We start from the raw sequence: 14,049 nt of genomic DNA on the forward strand, positions 1-14,049 counted from the left end.
ACTTTACAACCATAAAAAAAGGTGGGAGGGGAAGCAGAAGGAATGAGCACTTATGCCACTTATGAGGGTTGCTCTGAAAGCAGTGTTTCCTATTTAAGACGTTGGCCCACGACGTTGGAGGTGGATATTGGTGGTATGGCAGAATAGGTTGAACCGTCTCACCAAAATTCCTTTACATGTTGTTGCCATGAGACAGATGGCAGCAGAGGGGCAGTCTGACAGAATGGCATCTGACTGACATAGAAGTGAAGATGAAACAAAAGGGCATCATCACTGAATTCCTCCATCAGGAAAAATAGCACCCAACGGCACTCACTGCTGCCCTGTGTCCAGAAAGGTGTGAAGGCAGAGGAGAGCATGACACACACCCCATTACTGGCAAAGTCCTGCCCGGCTACCAGCACACCCTGTACTTCCCATGGCAGCTGTATCCCACTAATTGGCACTTACAGCTGAGCAACACCCAGCTGCCCCTCAGAGCTGCAGCTCCACAACCAAAGCAGCCTGCCCTTAAGATGTTTCTTTAAAGGAACATCGCAACGTTTACGCACAGCGGAGTATGGATCTGAAAAAGTGAATGTAAACAGAGCAGGTCTCAAAATTGTTCACAGGGAACGAGGAGCCCATTCTTCTCACCGGGAGCCCGGGGCGTGAAGCGGGTTGCGCAAAATCAGCCTGAAACAATCGGAAATAACGGGAAAAATTCCAATTTGGTCCCTGTGCAGCGAGCGGCTGGGCCGCCAGAGGGAGCCCGGACCGCGCCGCTGGAGAAGGGTTGCGGTCCAGCCTCCTCTTGCAGCCCTTGCAGACTTGCAGCAGTGCCATCTGGAGGTAAGGCCTGGCTACGGCATGGCTGCATCTCAGGTTGGAAGGGGCTTCCAACATCAGTCAGGCCCGCACCGTGCCGTGGGCAGCACCGAACCCACCAGCTCAACTGCCCCATCCCCACTGCCCCTGAGCACCTCCAGCGATGGGGCACCCACAGCAATCTGGGCAGCTGTGCCAGGGCCTCACCACCATCTGAATAAAGAATTTCTTCCTGACATCTAACCTACGTCTCCCCTCTTGGTTTAATGCCATTCCCAGCCCTCCTGGTCATAAAGAGGCTCCTGTGGGTAAATTGCTTCATATTTCCTGTAATTCTGCACTGTCTAGAAACTCAGGTGTTTCATATGCAGGATGAACAGAACAAGGTCGAGATCAACACGTTAGATACTGGCTCTAGAATTTGGGCCCATCCAACTACAAACAGCTTTTCTGACACAGCCACTTCTGAGTGATGCTCACAGGGCTACAAGCAGAGCAGGAAGCCCTGCAGAACTTCATCTATCTGAGCCATCTTTTGGAGCTGACAGCAAAAGTAGCCAGTTTTAGAGCAAAATTCCCTTTTAAAACTGTCTCACAACTGTGAGAAAGTCACCTGATTTTTTTTTTTTTCCAGCTATGGGACTTATAGAGAGAGAAACCTGGACTGATTTCCAGTGGTCCAGTGGTGTTGGGCTAGAAGAAGCCCTAACTGAGCTGCCACAGGAACAGAGAGCACATGGCACCCTGTGTGCTGGTCTGGAGTGCCTGCTTCCACCTCTCCAACCCAGGACAAGCACTTACAGGAAAGCATCATCTAGCAACATCTCTAGTACCTCCTAAGCCTTACATACGCAGAAATGGCTGGGAAAATGTCAAGCATTTCTCTTTTCATCCTCCCAGTGCAGAAAAATGTGCTGTGGGGATTGTCATGGTTCCTACCCACCTCCCCCTCCATCTCTCTGTGAGCTGTGTTCTCAGCCACGCCTGAACCTCCCACTGCCCCCTGCATCAGGCTGCCTCCCGGCTGCTGCAATCTGCTCTGCTTCTTGCAGCTCCTGTCTGCCACTGAACACACACAGCATCGTCATCTGACAGCAGCGTGAGCTGCCAAAGTCCTACCCAGCGTGAGCCAGCACATCCTCAGTTCAGGGCAGATCTTTCTGTTAGCTTCGGTATCAGAAACCTCCCTACTGCTGAAAGTTTCCTCCAGCTCAAATTTCTTTCACCCCACTGGAGTAGCTGCCAGCCATGAGCAGACCCTCCCCAGAACCAGAGCAGTGAGTGAAGGAGTTCTGCAGAAGGAGCCTCGTGGCATCTTCCAAAGCCGCTCAGATCAGGCAGCTTCTAAAGGCTCTGAGTAACTCCAAAGAAGTTGCAGCACTGACGGGAGAAGTGATGAGGCCCAAATTATTATCTGAGGCTGAAAGGAGTTAGAGAAAGCTGAAACCAAACTCCCGGCTGTCTCAGCAGTATCTTACTGCTCCTTCTGCCATCTTCAAAACACAGAGAAAAGCTGCCACATACAAACATTTTTATCATTGTCTTTTGGTAGCAAAGCACCTGACACTGCAAGAAGAAACCTCTCCAAGGAGACCAGACAGTTCTGAAGCACATTTTGGAAATAGCTGTCAGGCCTCATGAATAAAAAGTGAGTTACAAAGTACATTAGAGTATCCCTGTGTCAGCTAATACCCTACTAAGGATTTCTGTCTTTATCACAGACATCAGATACCCAAAAGATCTTAGTGGGCTTGGTCCGCCCCTGAGGAACATAGCAGGATTAGCCTCTGTAGGATGTGTTCATGTGCTCTGTTTCACCCAGAGGGACCCATGATTAATTCCCATCTGCAAGGTGCTAAGGACAGAAGCACAGAGGAGTGGCACTGTGCCACCCACCCCACTGCGCTCCAGCTGGGAGGAAATCCCACAAATGGAGGAGAACCACTGCAGCCTGGCAGCTGCCTGTGCCCCACTGCAGCATCTCTGGCTGGTGGCAAGAGTCTGTGCTCTCCCCTTTTACACCATTGTTGCAAGAGTCTGTCCCCTTCTTTCCTGTAGCTCCCCTTTAGATACTGAAAGGTCAAATTCTGTGAATGCTGTTACCTGAGGGCTCCCAGCACACTGCACCATCCAGGGACTACTTGTAGGTCTTCCCCCATGACAGCTGTGCATGCCCCAAACCTGCCTTTTCTTCACCCCATTTACCTTCATTGGGAATTTTCATTTCTCCTCACAGGATTTAGCAATCCTCCCCTGGGGTCTCTCCTTCCAGCTTCCCTGCTGGACATGTGGTGTGCAGGGTCATGGGCCTGTGCCTTTCCCCATCATAGGAGCTCAGGTGTTGGGGAACCAAAGTGGAGGAACCAAATAGTCACCGAAACAGGAATGGATAAAATGAACCTGAATGGCAGTTGCTGGGTTAGGATTTCCCATTCGTGAGTCAATGCATGAAGAGCTCTAACAAGAAAAGCTGGGAGAAAACAGATCCAACTGGTAACCTGGTGTGTTTGTCCAAGCAATTCCAAATCTGCTTGGACAAAGCAGGTGATTCAGCATCCTTACAGCATCCTGCACAAACTCTGTACACCGGGCTGTATGGCAGAAGGGAGGCAACAGCAGCACTTCCTCCTGTATGCTCCTTTTTCACTTCCCAAGCTGTCATCTAGCTGGGAGCTCAGTCAGAGGTCTGTGAAGCAACCATCAAGCGTGTGGACAAGACAGACTCACTGCCTCCAAGCATCTGCTGATCCTACCAAAGGCCCTGAGGCAAGCTTCTGCCCCAAAAGTCTTTTAGAAAATTAAGCTCTCATGTGATAATGGGTGAATGACTAAAGGATAGGAAATAAAAGGTGGAAACAAGCTCACAATGGAAGGTGGTCACCATGGCAGTCAGAGAAGGACGAGTGCTGGAGGCTGTGATGCTCAGTGGACTTGGTAAATTACCTGGAAAATGAGTGGGAAGGAGAAGTGAGAAACCTTATGGTGGCATGAGGATATGCTGAGTAAAACCACAAGGGATATCTGTGGAGAGCTGCGGAACAACCATATGCTATGGAGTGACAAGGTGAGAAAAGAGTAGATAACCTGCAACCTAGAAACTCAAAATAATGGACATGGAAAAAGCAGCACTGACCTCATTACATCAAGATGGGCTCTTGAGCTGACTCTTAGGAATAAGGTCAGCTCAGTTTATGTTCAGTAGCAGAAAATGAAGTGTCAGGAACACTTTGGGAAGGAATAGGGAACAGAGAACGTCAGGATAACGTGACAGTGTGTCTGCATCCCGAATACTGTGTGCATTTCTGGTCCTGCTGTCTGCAAAAGGGCTGAGCAGAACGTAAGGGAATAGAGAAGAGCAATAGGAAAGATCTGAAAGTGCTTTCATAGGGAGAGGAAGATGAGGGCCAGACTAGAGCAGAGACAGCTGAAGGATGGAACAATAAAGATCTTTTACATCATGGTGAGGAGACAGAAATTGGGGGGTTGGTGAAGCTGAGGAGAGTCAGATGGAACCAGTGGGTGGAAATTCAAAAGAACAGAGGGTTTGCTGCAGGGCCTCCCTGGGACAGATGTGGGAAGTTTATGTGGGTTCTGAGACATAATACAAGTACACAGAGGAAAATACACAGAGAGCTATTACATGTAATCACATGCTTCACAGATGAGGAAGTCCCTAGCTCAAATTGCTGTAGGTATATTCCAGGGAAATAGCCATGCTCTGTTCCACTGTATCTGCCTGGACACTCTGTGCTGAATACAGAACTGGGCTGACTTCAGTCTCATCAGATCCCACCCTTCCCCTGGAGCCAGTATGGGCCCCAGATAAGGAGCAAAAATCAGCTCAGCACCTGGAATCAAAGTCTGCTGAAGGTCCACAGCATTCTCTCAGCAAGAGGTGCCTCTTGAATAGGTGCAAAACATATTTCCTTTATTTTGTTTTTCCAGTTACTGTAATGCAGTTCTGAGCTCCATGCAAAGCTGGGAAACCAATGGGAAACTGAAGAGGAAAGGCTGTCCTCCTCTTCTATTTTAGGTTAGAATAAGTACAATATTTAGCAATCCCAGAAACTATGGGATCCTGGATCCTAGATCTATTGATTCAGTTAACCAGTGGAAAGCAATACCTTCTAGTTTTAGGCAGAAATTAAATAAGCTGCGGATAAATCAAGCACAGGTACTGAGTGGGGAACATCAGCTGAGAATTAGCTGGAAAGTCAGGGCAGAACTCTGGACCCAAGGCCGGTTTCAGTGCTGCTTTCAGGCCACACATGAGGGAATTGCAGCCCTGTGAGCACTCCAGCTGGGGTGGCAGAGCGGCCTACCGATGTGAGGCACTCACTGGAGAGAGCAGCACACATCAGACGTTTGTGCTTGTCTTGAGAAATGCAACATCTTCAACGGAATGCTAAAGGCTAAACTCAGCAAATTATGTTAAAGACGGTTTCACCTGCATTTATGTTATCTCACTGTTACGATCAGATGCGGTGGGTCAGGGAGGAAATGAACCGAAGCTTCCCCAGGCCTCTGTCTGTGTGGTGCTGCAGCAGCACGGAAGTGTGGGATGCTGTGCTGAGCTCTGCAGGCACAGCCAAAACCCACAAGTGACGAAGTGCCAGGCGAGCACCTGCTTCTGCTGCACATTATCTCTGGCACACGGCTGTCTGGGCACAGCACAGTCTGTTCCTCCCATACAGGCGAGTTATCAGCTGAGCTCCAAGCTCCTGTTAAGCAAACTCAGCTTGGAGTGTATGATGTGAAGATGCAGATTGGCCCTGACAGTCTTTAGCCTTGCTTCTAGTCAAAGCTGAAACCTCTGCATGGGAAAGTGGCTGCTGCTGAAGAGCTCTTAAGTAAATATTTCTATTTCTACTTCTTTTTCTCACTAGATTCACCTCACCACAGCTTAGAGGTGATAGACCTTTACAACCTCCTCATCTTGTTCCTGCCCATTAGGAACTGCCTCAGCAAAGCCCAAGCCTGCTGTAACTGCAGCAGTAGAGAGGCAGCGTCCCTGCTCACCCCGGGAACCCAAATTTGGGTGCCATGTGAGCTGTAAACAGCCTCCGCCCCTATTCCCTGCTGTCTTGCAGCAGAGCGAGTTGCTCACACACAGGGCTGTCACCATACTGGAGTGTCTGCTGGAAGACCGCCTCGGAGGAGGATTTGTTAACCACTGGGAGATGAGAGGATTATGTAAAGGTTTTTATAAAACAAACCAGCCCCCACACCGTGCCTGGTTTCATGGGGAATATTTGCCGGGCCCTTTCCCACAAAGGGAAAAGCTGGGGAAAAAAGGCTGTCTCACAATACCTATTCAGCAGGTCTGGAACACATCTCAGCTTTCTGCAGAAAGCACAGTGCAATACAGTGCAGTACCACACTTCTGGAGGAGTAAAGCCTTGACACTCTTTCATCACACAGCACACCTCCCCTGCACCCACAGCCGGCCGCCCCGTGTCCTTCCACCATCATCTCCTGTCAGTCCCTCCTCCTGCATGCCCCAGCTCACCTCACCACTGCTCTTCACCCTCAGACCCCCATACCCACACCTACTTTGCTGCTCCTCAAGCACAACCCATCTCAGAGGGGACAAAACAGGAGGGCAGCCCTTGCTCCACACTCCTCCCACATCCCTCTGCCCTGGGCTGCAGATGTTTGCAAGTCAGGGCGTGCAGGTGCCCAGCCAGACCTACCCTGCAAGGAAAAGCGTGGGAACCACTGGTGTACATTACTTATGGCTGTGGGCAGGGCAGCTCTTCCACCTGCAGGAATCCAGCTTTATCTGTTGTGCAGAACACTCATCCAGTGGGCTGAAAAACATCAGTTCAAAGCACATTCAAGATAATTCCCTGGGTCAAAGAATAAGACCTGAAAACCAAAACAAGGGGAACACTAGACCTGGTGTTCGGCACTTACAGATTTGGTTCCAGGATGCTGAAAGCTGAGTGAGCCCCTGAGTGGGTATGCCACCTAAACTGGCTTCCATTTCCAACTAAATACTAGAATCTCGAGAGGCAATAAAGGACAAAGAAAAGCCAACCCCCTGCCTATATTTTATGAGCACTCTGGAAAGTTTTGAACAACAAACCCAACAAAATCAGAAGAAAATGGTTTAGAAGAGCCTTTAAAATGAGTTTTATTGTCAGAACTTTACAAGTAGCCTTCAGTGGCATCATACAAGAAGAACTCTGTTGCAAAACTCTAATAAATAGTCTGCCCCAAGTCCCAAAATATTTTTCGAAATAAAATAAAACCCAAACTTAAAAATAAAAGAGAATAAAAGCAAGACTTCAGGATGCTCAGAGATGTTAGCAATATTTCCCATTTACAAATTATATCAGGCATTATATAAATCTCCTTCATACAAGTCATTAAAAAACCCAAGACATTCTAAACCTTTACAAAAGCACTCCAGAAATAGTTCCAAAGAGATCCATTTCCATGACAAAACCTTAGAGAAGAACTCCACGGGGATTAGCATCACAAATGAAGTTTGAGGTTGGAGCGTAGTGTGCACTTGTGTGCAAGATTAAAGAGTATGAAAAGGGGATTTGAAAAGAGCGTGGAAGTTTCTGTGACAAGCCTATGCCTGATGATTTTATCCTGTTTGAGAATGTGGTGAAGGACAGGGAGGGCTGTTCTTGTGGTTTACTCCAAATTTGCTGCACCTTGTGCAAGGCAGCATTTGTTAAGGTAGTGACTGTGCACTCAGAAGGGAACAGAAAAGGTTTCTCAGCACACTGCACAGCTTGACGCTTGTGCAGACTGCAGCACCTACACCTAAAAGGTATTTTCTGGAGAGGTAATATGTTGTGGCAAGTCGGCTGTTCCTTCAAAGAACACGAAATTAACTTTCCTGACATGAGGCAGTTTGGGAAATCTCACATTAGACAGCTTCGCTGGGAACTGGGGATTTCAGAGCTCCACTCCTATCCCAATACATAGGAAAAATGCACTTCTCTAATTTCACCTTTACGTATTCCTCTGCTCACGGCCACAAAAGATTTAAAGACCTCCCATGTCACTGAACAAAAGCTTAGCAAACATTTCTCAAGTCTGCAGCGATTTGAGAAGAGTGGAGAAATGAAACGGGAGGGCTGGTGCACCGAGATGGCTTATGAGGATTTTCATGGAAATGCTTTGGGGTGTGTAGAGGAAATCTTAATCTCTTTACAACTTCAGCCTACGTCTTCTGCGCATACGACAGTAACAGACTCCCCTGGAAGGGTTGGGGACAATCCTTAAGCGGTACAGCAGCAGTGCTTGGTATCTCAGCCTGCCTGATACAATACAAACCGCAGCATGCCTCGTTTTGCTGTTCGTAAAGTTACTTGCAGCCGTCGCTTCCACAGGAAACAAAGGCTACCAGAAATGCTAATGCAACAGATGAGTGATAACGTGCCTCACCCTTGGCTCAGGCCTCATCTTTTTCCAGATGTTGTGATGCTGGCTGTACTGTACCTACACTACAGACACACGCTCTCTCTGTAACGTATGGGAAGGTAGCACTAGCAATCAAGCGCAAATTGCTAAGGAGACACCTAAAACATTGCATTACATCCCCTTGTCTGTGGCATACTTCAGAAAACAATGTAAGAAAAGCAGTAAAATAAACATTTCTAATTTTCTAGATGTCATAATATTTGCCAAAGCTGCAAGGAAAAGCAGATTACCTGAAACAGAGAGAAAGGAGATAATGGAACCAGAGGCAGATGGAGCAGCAAGCCTGATCCAGCCTCCAAATCGCTTTGTACGTAACAGATAAAGAAACAATGTGCAAAAAATAGACATTCACATTTTAGCAGTTAAACTTTTATTTTACCTCTTTAAAATTATTTACTTTGTTTTTCTACAAAAGGCAGACATTGATTGTTGATCTGCAATTGTTTGGAGTGCGCGCAGAGATGCAAAAAAGGGTTATTGGAGGATGGAGGACAGGGAAGTGCTCTGACTATACTTTCACATGTCATGATTAAGGTGGCATTAAAGCTTAAGTCCCAGGAATAATATTCATTACAGATAGTTTCCTTCCCTGTACGTTGCTTTCAGTTCATATCAATTGTGTTGAAAACCCACTCGGTGAATTTCTTCAGCTTCTCAGTCGCGTTCTGGGATTCCTCCTGTAACCGCAGGTTGTCTTCCCGCAAATGTTGCACTTCAGCCTGAAGATTGGCTTTGTCCTCTTTTTCCTTGGGCATGAAGAAAAACACAGACCTTAGCGATAATTTTGAATCATGCTTCCTGTCTACATGAAGCGGCAGGAATCTCAGTGAGCACAATCCTCATACAGTGTAAAGGTTTTATGTGCAGCGATAGATGGACTTATATTTAAGGTGGGTTTGTTACGTTTCATTCGTTTTTGCTCAAACTGTCAGGGTTTGTCTATTAACCAACTCAAATAACTGAGGGCTGCAGCTGCCTCTCCAAGTGGTGAAATGAAATTGGTCATGCCCAGTTCTGTATGAACAAAATACGGAACTCCTGATGGCTTATTAAATGAAGGATAAGACACATTTCTGCAAATACTTCCCTAGCTAGAAGACTTTTCACCCGAAAATAGTAAATCTTTGTTGGACCAAGCAGGTAGTAACATAACACTGAAAGTTTTCACAATAGAAATGACATGGTTCGATAACAGTCTCACTCGTCAGCATCAGTACGATACATTTACACAGCAGCGTGTATTTACACGGACCTACAGCCATCTGAATTAGGAGTGTAGGTATTCAGAAACACTCTCCTAATTTAAGCAGAGGAGTCAGATGCCTACAGTTTAGGCACTGCACCCTCATCTGGCATAAATGGAAGCACAGCCTGAGAAAAGTAGTAAAAAAATGTCATTTTCTTGCAAAAGGATAAGACTGTCACAGGCTCAGACAAAACAGAATTACACAGTAATTTGTATCACCTATCAGAACCAAACAAATGCCTTACAGATTTTCTGTAGCTCAAAAATGTACCTTCCTTAAATCCTCTTGCAGCATCTTCAGCAAACCTTCAAGTTGGTCCACTTTAGAGGCGAGAGTTGGAGGAGATTCTTTACTGTTGGAAGTAGGAAACAAGAATAAGTACTCACAGATTTTACTGTCTTCACATGGGGTATCTAACAGCCTTGTCTGTACCAAGCTGCTTTGTGTAAGTGAGCTCTCAGGTATGTCATAAATCCACAAAACCAAGAAAAAATACCTAACATAGCACATGAAACATGTGCAGCATATTATCGAGGAGAACATACTCAACCCGTGATTAAGTGCTGCCATCCCATCACATAGTTTATCTCTACTTCTGCTCATTACACCTGCCTTGAGTTACCACAGCTTTGGATAACTTCACATACACACCTCAGACAAGAAGGAACCTGCACAAAGGTTCAGCTGTATTTACAGCTCTTCTGTTTTCACTTCACTGAAACAGCTTCCAGACAAAGGTGTTTGCACTCTTTCCCCCAGTTTGTAACTGAGGGTGCATGTTCATGTGGTATACTTGCTTACCCTGTATAAGGCTTTATCTGCGCAGTAAGCTGGTCCTCAGCCTGATCACCACTGGAGGCAGCGCTCACAGGCCTGTGGTTTTCATCCGCAACAGCAAAGAAAGAAGCTCGCTGAACTGAAAAGAGACACACAGAGACCAGCAATGGCATCAGTAGTGATTATTTGTTCAAGCACCGTGCAATAGCTATGCTGCAAGATCTCAAGGCGATCCAAGAAGTCTGTCTCAAGACTACAGTATGATGAACCGATATCAATTTGGCAGAAGTAAACTGCTTGCCTAGTGTTTGTACCAGTTCTTCCACTGCATTGGATTCAACAAGTGTGTCTTAGAACTGGTAGAGCTCTGCATGCTCATGAAGACTACACATCACCTTCAGGCTAATGAGTGGTCACGAAAGGGAGATGCTACAGAGTGCAAAGCAGATGCCCCAGTGGCACCTGCAGCATCCATATGGGGACACTTCCAGTAGAGGCAAGAACTCAAGCTGGATCAACAAGCACTGAGCAGAACCTCCTGGGTACACAGCCCCATAATTCAGTACCTGTATTCAACTTCCTGCACTCCACAAATGACCTCTACCTTGAAGAAAGCAAAACCTAAACTGTATAACTTATATGTGGAAAACAGACCACTGTCATTTTTCAGAACCAGACTTTTTTTCCTTGTGCCTTATTATAAAATCTTTTCAGATTGAAATGTGAAATCCCTTTCCTGTCTTGTATCTGTATTTTTTTTGTCATATAACTGCTCCCTCACAATATTTTAACACATCTCTAAATCACTACCATGTGGCGTGACTGCAGTCGGCAACTGCCCATGCCAGGAGTTTCCCAGCACAAACAGAAATGTGAATGCTTTTTAGCTTAATAAATTAACACCTCTTTCCCTCACCAGCTGTTGATCTCTCACAGGAAACAGAAAAAAATATACTTTTTTCTGCTTGGAAAATTTTTATCGTGTGTTTTCACCAAGGCTAATATTAACAGGCATTGCTATGATGGAATGATTCCTGTTCCTTTCTTTTCCTCTTTGACAAAAGGGTTGCATAAATCCAAGTAGATTCTGTTCCAGCTGGTTGCAGGTACCGCTAGCTACAATTCTAAGGGCTTATACTGAAGACATCAACCATGCAGAAGAGAGTGCACAGGGCTGGTTAGTGTTTGTCAGCCCCTGCTGACACCAAGCAGACTATGGACTATGATTATACGGACTACAGACAGCTGCTCCCTCTCCACCTTAAATCTTGAATATGTTTTCACAGTGGTGAGATAAGGTTGCCAGCAAACACATTACTCCAGCTCTTCTTGTTCTGACTGTCACCCTGTTACCTTCACCACACTGACTTTGTTCACACTTCTAAAGAGAAATGCAAACGAACCTGGGGTCTACAGAAATGAGGAATTCAGGTTGATGAGGGCAGTGAAATCTAAGGAGAAATTAAGAAAGGAGATCTTTGAACAGAAACTGCTGACCACAGCGCAGTGTATTAAAACTTGAGTTTCACCCCTATGTTGTGGTGAACGCGGCAACAGAGGAGTGCACAAAAGATGTCTTGAATGCTAACTTATGCATGCACTACCTTAATGGTGTGCCTGACTACTAGCAGAGAACAGACAAGAAAACAAGCTACTCTACAGCATTCTCCAGCCATCAAGAGTAATGTTCTAAAGATTCATAAAGATCAGTGAAAACACCCTCATGAAGGTGGGTCAGCATTTGTGCAGAGTGTGCAAAAGGTAATTCTGTTTAATGCACCTAGAAGAACATTCCACCACATTATAACAACTGTAAGACATACTCCCTTTGGGCAGAAGAATATTTCATTTTAAATTCAAATACATCTAGGCAGCTTACAGTTCTCTTAGTTTTACTAAGTGTGAAGGAGATGGAAAGTGCTATAGGATGAAATGACACCTCCATGCAAGTTGTTGTATTTGAAGTATGCAGAGGCATACAGATGGGCAACAGAAAACGTCTTGCCTGTGCAATAAGCAAATAATCATTAATGTGCTCATATGCTTTTCCCCTCTGCTCTTTTGACTCAACTTTGCACTTGCAACAAATGTTTTTCTTAGCTGTTATGTCTGCAATAGCTTTACATGACATGAAAAACAGCCAGTTTCACAGATATTTGGCCAAACCGCAGCACAACAGAAGGAATTCAGCATGAAGAAATGCCACTTCATACATGCAAAGTTTTAGGCTGTTAAGATTTGAGTAGTTGTTTTAAAAGAGCTAAAGGCTCATGCTAATAAAGCCAACAAAATCAAGGGTCAAACCCCTCCCCTCTTCCAAAAGACAGGCGGTCCATTATGAAGCACACAGAAGGATCAGCTTTCTAAGTATTATATTCTGAAAATGTACCTTCAAAGGCTTTGGCAGCATCTACCAGGTTTGACCAGTCCAGATCGGAGGCAGAGTCAGGCAATGGCATAAGACCAGGGTCTGGCATGGGCTGCCGTCTTTGCTCCTGGATATCCGTGAGGGAGCTGTCTGAGGCAGAAAACTCTCCTAGAGTAGAGTCAAGCAGAATAAATGGTAAGCTCCAGAAAAAAAACAAAATAACAACAACAACAACAACAAAACCTAAATCAAAACGAAGTTCCTTTCCTAATACTAAAGTATCTCTTTCTCATTCTGGGGGAGGATATCACTTCTGCATTTAAACAACTCAGCAGTACATTTGATCATCCATAATGTACCAGATAGAGCATGTTATACTTTCTGAGATAGAGCCTCTCACCAGAACATTAAGTCCCTTCTGAATCTGCCTAACTCTTTGCAGTTTATCACTTAAAAAGCCAACCTCCACCTCTTCCCAGTGTTGGGGTGGAGGTAGAACTCTTCTACACAATGACTCCTGCTTTTGCACAAGAAACTTTGGAGGGCTCTGCAGCTTGCTGGGGCTCCTCCATTCCCTGGTACCTATCTGTTGCTCTAAACAGTACGAGATCGTGATTTTCCTTTTTCATCTTCTAGTTACAATACTGTAAGCCAGCAGGAGCAGATTTAGGCAAACCAAAATGTCTCAGAACAACAAAATAACACCTTGACAAGCTTGAAAAAGGATGTAGAGAAATAATGAAAATGCAATTTTTGTGTAATCTTTTGCCTAAAAAGTGGAATATTTAAATTATTGCCACTAGTAACAGAAAGAGCAAAGAGTGAATGTGCAATCACCTGTTATATTTCTATTTGCTGGCCAGTGAATCAACAAGCACGGAATGCCTGGCCAGTTAGCACACATGTAAGCTCAGAAGCGACAACAGCCTGCTTCCTCATGCCCTGCGCTTGGTGAAACATAATGGCAGTTGTGACAAATGTGAGGCAGCATCAGGAGAAGCAGAGAATGTAATGTTGAGAAGACAGACTAGGCATATAGGAGGAAGCTGCAGAGAGGAAAGGTGTACTAAAGAATCAATGTAGACCAAGGCAAGGTAAATCTGGGCACTGTGAACAGGAAGACAGCCCAGCGGGTAGGGCATAGACCCACCAGAAGACAAACGCAATTGGTTGTGTTGCTTATTTTTTTATTTTTTTTTTTAAATATTCTAATCAACTACATCATTTCCATAACTCGAAGAACTATCTAACAGCTTTAAGTAACATTGCTGCCTGGGAAACAATGACCAGAAACGCAACACTGCAGTTGTTCTTTGCTCAATAATTTTGTTTCTTTCTTTTTGTGTATACTTTAAAAGCTAAGGTTAGTTGATGGTAACACTGAAGATTCTTGTATTAAGTCCTCAG

General features: G+C 45.4%; 1 protein-coding gene across 15 annotated transcripts in view; it reads right to left on the minus strand.

Moving 5' to 3' along the window:
• Positions 1-6,918: 6,918 nt before the first annotated feature.
• SIPA1L1 (signal induced proliferation associated 1 like 1) overlaps positions 6,919-14,049 on the minus strand; it is a 179,598-nt gene continuing 172,467 nt past the window's right edge. For 12 of the 15 annotated variants that reach the window (XR_014947157.1, XM_015864666.3, XM_015864673.3 and 9 more), the window contains 4 exons: positions 12,664-12,810; positions 10,299-10,413; positions 9,768-9,849; positions 6,919-8,996 (listed from right to left, as the gene is read on the minus strand). Coding sequence is in view for 14 of the 15 variants with exons in the window: in XM_015864666.3 (XP_015720152.2) it covers positions 8,853-8,996; positions 9,768-9,849; positions 10,299-10,413; positions 12,664-12,810 (488 nt within the window). In the remaining variant the exon portion in view is untranslated. Of the gene's footprint in view, positions 8,997-9,741; positions 9,850-10,298; positions 10,414-12,663; positions 12,811-14,049 lie in introns of all 15 variants that reach the window. The other 3 variants (XM_085550327.1, XM_085550326.1, XM_015864675.2) reach the window with 1 other exon arrangement.

This window comes from Coturnix japonica, chromosome 5 (assembly GCF_054131305.1).
Source record: "Coturnix japonica strain WE chromosome 5, WE-NBRP24, whole genome shotgun sequence".
NCBI lineage: Eukaryota > Metazoa > Chordata > Aves > Galliformes > Phasianidae > Coturnix > Coturnix japonica.